This window comes from Cydia amplana, chromosome 9 (genome assembly GCF_948474715.1).
Source record: "Cydia amplana chromosome 9, ilCydAmpl1.1, whole genome shotgun sequence".
Classification (NCBI taxonomy): domain Eukaryota; kingdom Metazoa; phylum Arthropoda; class Insecta; order Lepidoptera; family Tortricidae; genus Cydia; species Cydia amplana.
In genome coordinates this window covers 11,422,944-11,437,646 of record NC_086077.1, presented here as the reverse complement: position 1 = coordinate 11,437,646, position 14,703 = coordinate 11,422,944, and the positions used below count along the sequence as shown (strand labels likewise).

The 14,703-nt window shown below is 36.1% G+C and overlaps 2 protein-coding genes across 3 annotated transcripts in view; one reads left to right on the top strand and one right to left on the bottom strand.

Moving 5' to 3' along the window:
• Nucleotides 1–14,703, top strand: part of LOC134651124 (nuclear pore complex protein Nup85) — a 329,105-nt gene that overhangs the window by 240,883 nt on the left and 73,519 nt on the right. The gene's annotated exons all lie outside the window — the stretch shown is intronic.
• LOC134651146 (uncharacterized) lies at nucleotides 1,660–11,965 on the bottom strand. 2 transcript variants are annotated; one of them, XR_010097080.1, is made up of 6 exons: nucleotides 11,843–11,965; nucleotides 10,352–10,541; nucleotides 10,032–10,158; nucleotides 9,571–9,677; nucleotides 8,875–8,977; nucleotides 1,660–1,707 (listed from the first exon to the last, which is right to left on the bottom strand). XR_010097080.1 is itself a non-coding variant. In XM_063506179.1 (6 exons), exons 1-6 carry the CDS (start codon nucleotides 11,923–11,925, stop codon nucleotides 1,671–1,673), a joined length of 636 nt encoding a protein of 211 aa, XP_063362249.1. In that variant the 5' UTR covers nucleotides 11,926–11,965; the 3' UTR covers nucleotides 1,660–1,670. The 2 variants fall into 2 exon arrangements, 1 of the variants encoding a protein (XP_063362249.1); XM_063506179.1 differs by having other exon boundaries at nucleotides 9,582–9,677.

Here is a 14,703-nt window from a genome sequence, read left to right as displayed (position 1 = left end):
TCATACTCGAAAGTATGTCCCATAGATTTTATGCCAGCGAATTAAGAATCATGGGACATATTTATCAGTAAGTTATACATACATACATAGTACATACATACACAGTACATACATACATCACTGGCTCAGTGACCCAAATCTTGGCCTCTGACACAAGAGAGCGCCACTGAGTATAAGTTATATGCACCCATATTTTTACACTTGACTGTACATTGAAACTGATATCAAAATTATTAATTTAACCCCTCAACTGCCTTGTCTCGTATCCGTCCCAGACAATTTGGACTGTTATTAATAGTTAAAAGGTTATTAATTAAGTAGCAAATTTTTGACACTGGCGTTCAAGGGGTTGCGCTCGCTTTAGGGCGTAGTTAGATCTATGTAGGTAGGTATATATCGTCGGGTGACAAGTAAAAGTCACTAACATTATTGAAATTATTGGACAATAAACCGTAATAAAGTGCATTGTTTCTTTAATTTTTTGATAGTACTTAGTGACTTTTACTTGTCACCCGACGATATAATACACGTGGGACGTAGGTGACGACTGACGGGTGACGGATATTTAAATTTATGACAAACAATAATATTATCAGTAGGTACAGGTAGGTATTATTTTTCATATATCTCTTTTTCAGTTGCTTCTTCCATGAGCTACAATTAGAAACGTAGCGTTGTTTACACATTAAACTTTTGCATACATATGTAACTAACTTGCAGTGAGAATAGTTCAAAAATTACTTTTAGTAGAAGGGACAGTTAGGTCAAATGGATTTTTAGGAGACTATTCCTTAACCATTTTTCAGGTTGTACCAATCTAGAAGGGTTTCCAAACAAATCCATATTAGTTAGTTTAGTGATTCATTTGAAGACAAGTCAAATTTCCCGAAAGACCAATTTAATTTGAGCCTTAAATCGGATAGCTAAGGTTGAATTTAAATTGACACGTGTGTGGTCGATAAATCTAACTGGTATTCTACAGGCAATTTAGAATAAAACAGTAAAAGGATAATAACTTTTTTCAATAGATGCAATACCCATTATTTTGTCTTATTCTTATTATGATTATGTTAACATTCTTACCAACTGACACTACCGCCACAACAACAGCAAGTACGAAAACAAGTTTACACATCTCAGCTATAAACAGTAATGAGTTTTACCATACCTGACACTTATTTATGTCTGCGAAACAACATACCTATACAATATACCTACATATTAAAAAACCGGTCAAGTGAGAGTGCGTTTAACTCGCGCAGCGAGGGTTCCGTAAAAACTTGCCATTTTCTCATGTAATTTGAATCACTAAAGACTTGACCAGAAGCACAATAGGCCAATAGCCATTGATAAGCATAATTGAGTACAGAGCCATCTATCGGCAAATTGGCTAACTAATTTATATGTTGGTTTTTCAGAGATAGTTCCGATTGCAACATTTTTTATTTTATTTAAAAGAAGGTGTTTTAATTGTAATTTCATAGAATTTTCAGTCAAATCTCGTTAAGGGTGGTATTCCACCTATCCAATTTCTTGGTCTAATGTGTATTTGCGTCTCACATTTTGCTTAATGAGAAGGTGAGATGCAATGCACGTTAGACCAAGAAATTGGACAGGTGGAATACCACCGTAAGAAACTCACCGTTTTTGGCTGACAGAGTACTTTCTTGTTAAACAGAGGGGGGATGGCTCGGCGGCTCGATTGACCTAGAGGATTAATTTATATATCTAAATTTCATAAATTCGACATTTAAAATCTATGGAAAAATGTATATCAACATGCTGCATCTACTTCACTACATAGTATAAAACAAAGTCGTTTCCCGCTGTCTGTCTGTATGTATGCTTAGATCTTTATAACTGCGCAACGGATTTTGATGCGGTTTTTTTTTAAGGTTCCGTAGCCAAATGGCAAAATACGGAACCCTTATGGATTCGTCATGTCTGTCTGTCTGTCCGTCCGTCTGTCTGTCCGTATGTCACAGCCACTTTTTTCCGAAACTATAAGAACTTGTTGAAACATGTTAAGTAGATGTATTCTGTGAGCCGCATTAAGATTTTCACACAAAAATAGAAAAAAACAATAAATTTTGCGGGCTCCCCATACTTACAACTAAACTTACAATTTTTTTTTCATCAAACCCATGCGTGTGGGGTATTTGTGGATAGGTCTTCAAAAATGATATTGAGGTTTCTAATATCATTTTTTTCTAAACTGAATAGTTTGCGCGAGAGACACTTCCAAAGTGGTAAAATGTGTGTCCCCCCCCCCCCCCTGTAACTTCTAAAATAAGAATAAGAATAAGAATAATTTATTAAGAAAACCTTATTGCTAATGTTACATTATGCGTGAACTTTATGATAAAACTAAAAAAAATATATATGATGTAAGTAGTTTTTTTTAATACGTCATAAATCCCCTAAATACGGAACCCTTCATGGGCGAGTCCGACTCGCACTTGGCCGCTTTTTAATAGGTAGAGTGATTCAAGAGAATGGTTTATGTATAATTTGTTATCATCACTACATAGTATAAAACAAAGTCGCTTCCCGCTGTCTGTCTGTCTTAGACAGGTGGAAATCGGCCTGTTTCGAGAAAAGTCGTCGACATCTCTTCTAAATACCTAAAACTGGTATGGATGTGTTCCTCGTGATCTCTAGAATACGAAATGACCGGTTTTAGTTTATGGAGTGGGGGACGGGTCGAAAAAAAGGGGGGCAAAGATGGCGGCCGACCATTATTGATATTTGTTCACATCTTGAGTCCTATGAGACCGATCGGTTCGTGTGAGGTGTCGTTTGAAAGAGTATTAAACGTGCTATTATTGTTTCATAATAACCGTAGTCATAACTGTAGTAGTTTACAAAATATTTTAAAATATTTGATTTTATACCGTGCATGGATGGCATAAGTACTGATTAAATATGCGCCTAACTCAATAAATTACAACAATACCGCAATTATTTTATTACAAAATATACGAGACATTTCATTAGCTTACCAAAAACATAAGTTTTATTGGCGTATGATATTATATAACCAATTAATAACGAATTTTGTTCAGTATGGGTCACTACGCACCGTCACGTAAATGGCGGGCGACCGACGTAAACTTTTCATTATTTCTCGGGTTCTATTTTATTGATCAATTGCTGATAGGTACCATTTGAAAGGTTATTAAACGTACAATAAATGGTTTCTAATAGCCGTAGTCATAACTTTAGTAATTTACAAAATATTTTAAAATATTTGATTTTTTTACCGTGCATGGATGGCATAAGTACTGATAAAATATGCGTCTAACTCAATAAATTATAACTTTACTCCAATAATATTCTCACAAAATGTACGTGAAATTTCATTAGCTTTCCAAAAATATAAGTTTTATTGGTGTATGATATTATATAACCAAGTAATTACGAATTTTGTTCAACATGGGTCACTAAGCGCCGTCACGTAAATGGCAGGCGATCGGCGTCAACTTTTCATTATTTCTCGGGTTTTATTTTATTGATCAGTTCGTGATAGATACCATTTGAAAGAATATTAAACGTACTATAATTGGTTTTCAATAACTGTAGTCATAACTTTAGTCATTTTCAAAATAATTGAAAACATGATTTTTTACCGTGCATGCACATAAGTACTGCTAAAACATGGTTCTAACTTAATAAATTATAACTTTATCGCAATTAATGTATTTACAAAATATACGAGACATTTCATTATCTTTCCAAAAACATAAGATTTATTGGTGTAAGATATTATATAACCAAGTAATAATGAATTTTGTTCAGCATGGGTCACTGCGCACCGTCATATAAATCCCAACAAACAATTAGGCGACACTTAGCACCTATTTTCTTACCTAAAGACAGCCTGGCTCTAGAATAGCTACATCTATAGTCTTAGTTTACAGTTTACAGGCTCGGTGAGATAAAAGTGTTTAAAAGGTTCATCTAAAGATTTAAGATCTACAGTAGCTGTTTTGGGCGCTATATTGCATGTTAAGCTGCTAGTATTATAGCTTATAGCTCAAAGTGAATTGAACAACCTTAACATCTATATGAGTAATAATCTGCAATTTGCACTTAAGGTTCTAAACGTGTGATAAAGCCTTCTACTTAACTACTTAGCTACTTAACTCTCTTGTATGACTTACAGTCGAACAGAGAAGTTATGAGTCGCTATTATAGATCTAAGATCATGTAGTTACAGACGAGCGTTATTTAAATACCGTAGTACATCTTATAACTGTCAATAGAGTCATACTTACAAGCTAAAACTACAATGCCAAACGCCAATGAATCAATAGGTAAGCAAAAACTATAAATTAGACCGTAAAATAAAATAGTAAATAAATATAATATAGATAGTTTACTCAATATTGACCTTGTCTTACTATTACTATACTTACTATTAAAACCGGACTTCACGGATAGTTATTATGTGGACATACGCTGCTACTCAAATAGTAGTCACTTATTTTGCATCCTGGAGCGTGCGGCGACAAATATCTCTTTAACGCCACAAGCCTCAGATCTCACTAAAAAGGTGATTTTAAATTATTAACTACGGAGTGGGTTTGAAAACGTTTTACGTGTAGACGCGTGAGTCAAATAACAACACAGATATTAAGTACTTCATATGCAGTGGTTTTGCAATCATGAAAGCTACGAACTTAACGATGTTATGAACCTAGAACTGGGCTTTTGTCAAAAGAGTCAAAATATACTTACGTTTCCTGTGATAAAAAAACAAAACAAACAAACCATCATTTATATCGATATTTTATCATTTTGGATACCTACATTATAAAATGTACTGTCAAACAATAATAGACTGCTGCTGGTCTACCAGGCGCTCGCCGCGCCGTGTGTTTGCTTGCTTGGCGAAATTGGTCCTGGCATACCTACATATATGTTTATAGTTGTACGGTAACTAAACAATATTTTTGGAAAGTTAATAAATAGTTTGCTGATTTTACTCTAAAAATTTCACGCTATATTTACTACATTGTCTCTTTCTCAAATTATTTCAGTCACTAAGCAAACCTCTAAGGTAAAAATTAAACATTTTCTTTAATATTTTTAAAATGGTTATTTTGGGCCTCAGATTTCAAACAATCGAGTATTCACAGAAAATTTAATATGCTTGCAAATGGTATCCACCATGTATCAGAAAAATAGAACCTGAAATATAATGAAAACTCAACGATGGCCGGGCTCCATTTACGTGACGGTGCACAGTACCCATGCTGAACAAAATTCATGATTACTTAGTTATACAACATTATAAAGCAATAAAACTTATATTTTTGGATAGCTCATAAAATTTCCCGTATATTTTGAAAATATTTATTGCGGTAATGTTATAATCTATTGAGTTAGAAGCATGTTTTACCAGTACTTATGTCCATGCACGGTAAAAATCATATATTTTCAATTATTTTGTAAATGACTACAGTTATGACTACGGTTATTAGAAACCAATTATTGTACATTTAACATTCTTTCTAATGGTATCCATCACCAATTGATCAGTAAAATAGAACCCGAGAAACAATGAACAGTTGGGGTCGGTCGCCCGCCATTTACGTGACGGTGCGTAGTGACCCATGCTGAACAAAATTCATCATTACATGGTTATATAATACCATACACCAATAAACCTTATATTTTTAGAAAGCTAATGAAATTTCTCGTATATTTTGTAATAACATTAATTGCGGTAAAGTTATAATTTATTGAGTTAGACGCATGTTTTGTCAGTACTTATGCCATCCATGCACGGTAAAAAATCATATATTTTAAAATATTTTCTAAACTACTACAGTTATGACTACAGTTATTATGAAGCAATAATAGCACGTTTAATACTCTTTCAAACGACACCTGAAACGAACCGATCGGTCCCATAGGACTCAAGATGTGAACAAATATCAATGCTGGTCGGCCGCCCACATTCCCCCCCTTTTTATCGACACGTCCCCCACTCCATAAACTAAAACCGGTCAATTCGTATTCTAGAGACCACGAGGAACACATCCATACCAGTTTTAGGTATTTAGAAGAGATGTCTACGAAAATCGTGAAGGAGACGACTTGTGTTTAATTTAACTCCAGACTATCTGTATGTATGCTTAGATATTTAAAACTACGCAACGGATTTTGATGCGGTTTTTAGGGTTCCGTAGCCAAATGGCAAAAAAACGGAACCCTTATAGATTCGTCATGTCTGTCTGTCTGTCTGTCTGTCCGTCTGTCCGTCTGTCCGTCTGTCTGTCCGTCCGTATGTCACAGCCACTTTTCTCCGAAACTATAAGAACTATACTGTTGAAACTTGGTAAGTAGATGTATTCTATGAACCGCATTAAGATTTTCACACAAAAATAGAAAAAAAACAATAAATTTTTGGGGTTCCCCATACTTCGAACTGAAACTCAAAAAAATTTTTTTCATCAAACCCATACGTGTGGGGTATCTATTGTCTTCAAAAATGATATTGAGGTTTCTAACATAATTTTTTTCTAAACTGAATAGTTTGCGCGAGAGACACTTCCAAAGTGGTAAAATGTGTGTCCCCCCCCCCTGTAACTTCTAAAATAAGAGAATGATAAAACTAAAAAAAATATATGATGTACATTACCATGTAAACTTCCACCGAAAATTGGTTTGAACGAGATCTAGTAAGTAGTTTTTTTTTTATACGTCATAAATCGCCTAAATACGGAACCCTTCATGGGCGAGTCCGACTCGCACTTGGCCGCTTTTTTAATAGATAGAGTGATTCAAGAGGAAGGTTTATGTATAATTTGTTAACCCGTGCAAAGCCGGGGCGGGTCGCTAGTAGATTAAAAAATTAACCATTTTGAAGATAAATGGACACACACAAACATACACCGTGTTTATTCCGTGAATTCCGTCGTGAGTTATTACTCGGTTAATTGCGTTTTGCGTTATAGAAAAACTACAAAATTTACCATAAATTTTTGCAAAGTGTAACGTGACTAGATATAGGTAAGTACTTATAATATTTATTTTCCAAAGTAGTTTTTGAATCCAATGATAAATATTGAAAAATCTATGACATTTAATATATTTCCAAAGCACCGGACATTATATATTACTTCGTGTCCTACGTTTTGTTGTAAAATAAGTTATATTACAACACGATTTCGACATTAAAAACCTTTTCGCCGCCAATGTAAATGAAGTATTAAAGTGTTATTAATGGCAAGTAACAAATTGCGAGTAAACGCCTTATCAATGCCTCGACCAACGATATTAAGTAGGGATAAGTGCGTTCATACAAATCCGTCTGAACATTCTCGTTAAGCAAACACAGGCGCCATCTGTTGTATAGTATGCGTACTACCGGCCAAGTCGGAGACATATTCGACTACCGTAGGCTCAAAGGGCGTAAGGGACAAAATGGCGAAAATTGAAATACAAAGTGTAACTGCGTTCATAATTCATTTTCGCCATTTTGTCCCTTACGCCCTTTGAGCCTACGGTAATCGATATGTTAAAGTAGACTGCACTCTCGCGTCGCGCCGAACAAAATACCTCGAGGGAGAGCGGTGTCCCTTTCTTTTCTTTAGGGGAAGGACGAAGTGATAATTGAATGAATGTTGCTATTGTTTCGACAGCTAAACAAGGCATGCGCCTTATTAATATAAATGTCATAATTACAAATTCCGCCGTGCCAGTTTATTAACTCAGTTGATATAATATTAAGTAGCAATAAGTGGGAGTTAAAACATATAAAATATGTTAAAATAAATACATTATATTTTTAATTAATCACGTACAAAATATTCAACAACCAAAGAAGCTTTATATTTTCTGAATGACAACATTTAGAAAAATATTATTATTAAAGGTAAAATTCTTAAGATAGTTAATCAGCACTTCATAACCCACAAAATAGACACTCTTCATAATGAATGTGGTAGCAGAAGTCTCCCTTTCGGGCCGTCTCGTTCGGCACGCTCGCCGGAGACGAGAGAGCAGTCTATTTTACAATGAGTCTTTGGACGGCGCGCGTACAAGGCCATCATGGCCGCATGCGCAATCACGAAATAATGATCGCTTAAAATTTGTTTTAAGCAAGAAATCAATGTAATCTGTAATTACTTACCGATGAAATGAAATCTCATCAATTTATTAGATTTTTCTGTAACAGTTTTTACACCCTTTCACAACACACCTAGACATTTTTTTGAATTGTAAAATGCATTACGCGACAACTTCACATTGCGCCCCGCGGCTCGCGACTGAGCGCGCTGGTGCTATTAATGCGATTTTCACACCCATAAACTGGCCCCTTTCGTAGTGCCCGTATGTCGCGTCCTTACGAAGTAATATAATAGGTCTATGGCCTCGACATGATACAAATTACCGGTGTGTGAGGCCCTAAATATACTTACTGCAACTAAGTGCCATTGATATAGAATATAATGGACTAAGCGCATGATAGAAACCCCTCACCGTCAATACGCAAATTTACTGTAGACTAGGACAGTGTTTTTCAACGTACCTATTGGCAGCTAAGCCTCTAAAAGTAGTCGTGAAAATTGACTAATTGTAAGCCTCAGTAAAAAAAAAACAATACAGGTTAAAAATAACAAAACTAAGGTGGTCGACATTTTTTTTTACTAAGGGCCGTCGTGCTAATGCTTGAAAATCTTTGGTTTTAAGGTACGTTAGGGTAGGTATACCAAAGCAGAAGTTGATTTATTGTGAATGAGACACAGTAAGTAATTTCAGTTTCCTTAGAGTTTATTTAGCAAGATGACTCAAAATTATATTTTGTTTTGAGCTACAGTTATCTTTAATCCTACTACTACAGGCTAGTCAATGATGGCTTACTTCGGATGGTTAATATCCCAAGCCCCCAGTTCCTCACAAAGTGCACGGGCAGTAGAAGTAGGAGCGTTTGGGCACTTCACGCAGGGATTGGGACAAGGGCACTCTGGAAACAATTGTTATAATAAAAAAAATCCCACTCCGTTCAGCTATTTGAATTCCGAGAATTATACAATATATCATGTATAGTCTAAAGGCCCGTCCAGATCTGGCGAAAATGCCACAAAGGCAACACTTCCACACCGTTCGTGAATCACTCGCTGTTCGCTGCACGCGCATTGTAACTGTTAAGCGTGTATGAAAGCGCGCGGGCTAGTCACGTATATGGGAGAAAACCTAAAAGCAAGTATAACCATAGAGATAGAAAATAATAATACCTAGTCATAAAAGGATGGAACTTTCAATAGGATTAGCAGAGAAAGCGCTATTATCGTTTGTCATTATTATAATTATAGTCTCTGCATTGCGTAAGTAGGTATGTTGTGTTCCTCATGGCCATGTATCAACACTGTTGTTATACTTGCTTTTATTTAGGAAGCAAATGCGCGCAAAGCAAATATTTGGCTATTTTGGCCATAACTATCTGTTTGATGTTGACTGTAAATGCAACTTTTGCGGAAGCAGTGCGCAAGCATGTTAAACACGTGAACAGTTAACAAGCCTTCCGCAAACAGACACGTTCGGCCGATGTGGACGCACCTTTAACTCACTTGTTTGTTTAACCTTCGGGCTCAGTTCATAGTCGTGAGAACCCAGTGTGCATCGCGATTGTTGTATCTTCGCTTCGAAAGCTCGATCTATTAAACCTGGAATCGTAATTAAACCTTTAGTTAACTCTAACACCAAACGTCAGCCGCCTAAAATGGTCGATAGTTGTACTTCGCTAAAACAAAGTTTTATATTATTAGGTAGGCTATGTCACAAACCCGTATAATAAAGACAACGAATATACGGCATATACGGCAACGAATTTTTATTGTGTGACGCCATAATGAAAATAGCAAGGAGCAAAGCACCGTGTTCTGCTATAGCTCTACTCTTTTCTTCCAAAGCGTTCGATATTATTCGAGATTTTATTCATACCGAATGTCAGGTAAAAATATTCATGTGTTTAGCTTTATGCGATGAATTACTAAGTAACGATGGCAATGTCATAGTACCTTTCTCTTCGACTATTTGAAGCATTGAGACGGCTGTCTTTGGGTTTGATACCTGCTCCTTCATAGCTGGTTTGTGGACATTGTGGACGGAGACTGTGTCAGTACTCTGGGAAGATTTTGCTTTTTCCTATAACCGATAGTAAATTTCATAAGATTCGACGAAGGAATTAAGAATAGGGAACTGTAGGGAGCAAAAGGCGCTCCTCGTTTTCTGGCGAAGTGTCAATGACAGATTTAAGTTACTGATTTAGGCAAAAAGGTACTAAAGGAGATGCAGTATGTGTTTAACGAGGATACATAATTACATAACTATCACTAACCGGCAGAACCATCATGCCTCTTAAGTCACTTCTACTTTCAATGTACTTCCAGAATTCGCAGCATTTCTTCTGGGAATAGTCATCGTCGTCGTCCGTGGGGGTAAAGTCCAGGCGAAGATGATGTGCCTCCAGGGGCTCTCCGCAATCTCCGTCACCGAAATTGCTGAACACGTGGACTGGCTCTGATGCACTGCAATTCATTATCATCATAATTATCAGATTTATCAGTCAAGAGCCTATAGAAGTATAGATGTCCAACACTGGAAATGGTTTTTTTTATTGAATAATCATTTATTTACAAACAAGATATATACAGTACTAAAAGAAATTAAAAACTAGCTTAAGCTTTTTTTTTTAAATATAATTTAGGTATTATATACTTCTGCTAGGTCCCTGCCAAAGAAGTGTCTATGGACGAATTAGAGGATATAACCAAACGGAGTAGCCATTAGCAGGCGTTCCCCTCTGTCGAAAACAGGCGGCCAATGGTCATACACAATGTATGGACAGACGTTTATCTGACATGGCTATTTTTACGTTACGCATACATTTGACGTGCCCCTCCCCCACAAAAACTGGCAGACTTTTTTGTATAGAAAATTACAGACAAGGCGTCTCCGTTTGGTTATATATCCTCTAAGATGGACGACGGTAATCGCTTTTACCAAAGAGTAAAGTGTATTGGCTTTTACTATCAGGCGATTTGTCTGCTCGTTTGCCTCCTATCATTAAAAAAACTCCAAATTGTCTCAGTTGGGAACTGGTCGTAATTATATACATTTCTAGTTTCAATACTTATAGTTCGTTTTTTTTAGCATTAGAAAAAGACTACGCGATCTTGACGTGTCTTTTAATTGAAAAACGCTTTTCAAAAATCAGTAACTATTACTTATGAAAGCAAAATAATATAAATAATCGTATATAATGATTTATGATTAATAATTGTTACATATTTGCCGTGACATGCCGTGACTTATTTTTCAATAGCGTTTTTCAATAAAAAGACACGTCAAGATCGCGTAGTCTTTTTCTAATGCTAAAAAAACGGATTATAGTAAGGTTTTAGTTGTGTATAGGTGAACCACAATCTATTGAGGGTGCGCCATGTTGCGGAATTTCACTGGAACTAATTTTTTCATACTACACTGAATTGTCACCCTATACATGAGAATAACAGCGCCCTCTTGACAATTATCAATAATAGGGTTTTTTTTTTTTTCTTTTTTTTTTTTTTTTTTTTTTAATTAGTATGCAGTTTGGTCGACCTTGTGACCAGCGACTGCTCTTGTTGGGAGAAGATTGGTAACGTGGCCGTAAGGGCCACGTCACCACCATATATTACTGGTCAGGCTATATATTATCAATACATTTAATATTGAAAAAAACCCGATTATTTATACTACGGGTCCAAAAGTTACTGCACACATTTTCAAAGTTAGGTATTTAGTGGACAGTGCAACATTTTAAAATGCGTTGGTGTTGGTGCCTTACCTGAATGTTGAAGAAGCCAATGCTTTTCCGACGGAAGACTCCTTTGACATGTAAGGTCCTACGCTCTCATTTTCGACATCCATTATATTAATACTACTTTACTCCTTCTATTTGGTAATAATTTACGAGTCGAGTAACAGTTACGGAAAGGCCAATATCAAATATCAACAAATCAAGTAACAGTTGGATGTCAGGTCGTTTGACATTGAGATGCTCTTTGACATTGAGTAAAAAGTTTTAACGTGCCATATTCTAAGCTATAGTTTGTCAAAGGACTGTCTCATTTCAAACATAGACAGAGAGAATCATACTATCTTTGTCTTACACTAGTACTAGCACCCAAAAGAAAAGAATGGGTATAGTCTTCCTGGTTCTTACTGACTGACAAATTGGTTTGACCAACTATACTTATGCATGGTTTGTTAAGACAAGCATTCTCGTCTATTACACTACTTTACTCTTTGATCCTCGTCGTCGGAGCGGAAGTCCTGTTCAGACATCTTTAAGATCCCTCAAAGGAACAAAGACTGCGACACACTTCTAGGCTATTAACCAGTACCTAAGGTGAAATGATACCTACTCGATTCTATGGACCTAACGTACTACCTAACCTTTTCTAGACATGATAATTAGACATCATACATAGTTTAGAATTATGTAAGTAAGTAAGTAAGTAATCATTTATTGTCAGATTGTGCATGTCAGTTTACAGATGTACAGATGAAGCGAGTTGTATCACGTTAAGCTTTCAATACCAATTTTGTAATAACGTTTTCTTGCTTAAGTGGCCCAATGAGCTACTTGATCGGAATACCTGATAAAGCTTAATTGATATTAGATAGCTTCCAAAGAACGAGCCAAAAATACAAATTTTCAGTAAAGACAGTTTTCAAAACTTCGTTATGTGGAACAAAGACTTACCTAAGTAAAAGCTTCGATGTCGAAGCCATTTTGTCGCCTGTTATATAAGTTTTTACCCAAAATTTTACAAATTGTAAGTACCATTGCCCTGACAGCACTGTTAACTGTACATCAGAGGACCTTAATATGCCTTTTGTACTACTGAAAACACCTAGGCAACAACTACGTAAAATAATAGGACTTATCACAGGACATAACACACTAAACAAACACCTACACAATATGGGTAAAACGGACAGCCCCTTGTGCAGAGCATGCATGGAAGAAGAGGAAACAACAAAACACATACTCCTAGACTGCAAACAGGTAGAAACATACAGGAACAAATACCTAGGAACTCCGAGCACACTAAAAGAGGCAGTCAGCAACCTGAAAACACTGCTAGGTTTCATGGAGGAGCTGGGGTGGTTAGAGTAGCGCCACCTCGTTTCACGCAAAATAGGCACAATGGTTGTCGATTTGCGGAAAATGCCCAGAAACACTAACTAACTAACTAACTATGCCTTTTGTAATAAGATCCACCGATATACAGTTAGGAGTGTTGTAGAATGAGAGTGTAGGACGAGACGTAAAATATTAATGTGTTTTGCTTCTTTCGTAATTCTTCTAGTTCTTAAAAGTAATGATAAACTCAGTCCCATTTTTAAGATTTGTAAACCATTCTTCCTTTATTTAGGTAATTATTATAATAAAAGCAAAATACTCCAAAAGCACCTCCATAAAAGACTGTTTTATCTATGTTATTATATAATACTTTGATATCGAGTATGGGACTTCCATATCAAAGTTTTTATTATGGACGACGTTAAGGACGACTGGTCATATGTTCAATCTGAAGTCAAGCTAGTATACTAGAAACTAGAAGCTACGATGCAGGTCAGATAGTAAGCAATGCAAGTGCAAATGGACTGTCCAATACTCTAGAAGTAGGTCGACCGCAGTCGGATGCATATCAATTTGGGGGATAAAGGACACGCTGCCGCCGGCGCGGCATAATAGGGCTATTGTGGACGTTTCTTGGTGAGCCGTGCTCAGAATTCAGGTCTAATAAGTCAAATTAGTAAGATCTTGAGTACATTGAATACCTACAATACGATAAATTCACATGGACCGAACCGAACCAATGTCATGAACAAAGTTTTTTGTATAATCAAACCAACAGAAACAGATAGCACTCAATAAATTCTTTTGACAATTTCTTGCGGATTAGGGGGTCAGGAAGCTAACAATGCCTCATATCTGAGAAGGATTTTGCAGATTTGGTCCTTTCTTAGGGTTAGGGAGAAGGTACCTAAGCTTTTATCGCGGCTTACGACGACATATTGGCTACCCGAGCATGCCCGAGCTTTGAAGTAGGTAGGTACGTACTTATTAGGGAGGTTGTACACATACATAGGTATGATTTTTCATTGAAAGTAAAAGTAACAGGCCAATTCGAGTTTTAGTTATTAGATCTGTTTACAATACCTACTGATTCAGAAGTGTCATTTTTCAACCAAAAACGTCAAGCTCGTCAAAAGCGTCAATACTCGAATGGGCCTGTAAGTTTAGTAAATTGTAGAAAAAAGTGACCTAAAATTTCATATACTTACATACACTATTCTACCTACTTGATACCTAGGACATTTATTCATTAAGCTAATCGTAAATTTTATATTATTCCAGGTGAAATATCATCATCGGGGACATCGTTTATTAAAGGAGCTGAAATTGTACATTTCAAATCAATATTAGATTTGTTTTTTCGTAGTGAAAAAAACTTGATTTATGAAGGAAAATGTAAAAAAATACCGTTACCCTTAGAGCCTTTACCCTGTTTCCCATTGACGTCCAGTTTTTTGCGGGTACGGTTTTCTGCAGGATCCCGTTTTAGTAGTTACTGTAGTTAGTATACGTGCTAATATAGTAACGTTCACACGAGCATTCTGTTTGCACGCATA

Excerpts from the sequence above, each read along its gene's own strand:
- LOC134651146 (XM_063506179.1), bottom strand. The coding sequence starts at position 11,925 with ATGGATGTCGAAAATGAGAGCGTAGGACCTTACATGTCAAAGGAGTCT. Across the intron at positions 9,678-10,031 it reads TCAAATAGTCGAAGAGAAAG|GTTTAATAGATCGAGCTTTC; the intron begins GTACTATGACAT and ends TTACGATTCCAG. Across the intron at positions 8,978-9,581 it reads CCCGAAGGTTAAACAAACAA|AGTGCCCTTGTCCCAATCCC; the intron begins GTGAGTTAAAGG and ends AATTGTTTCCAG.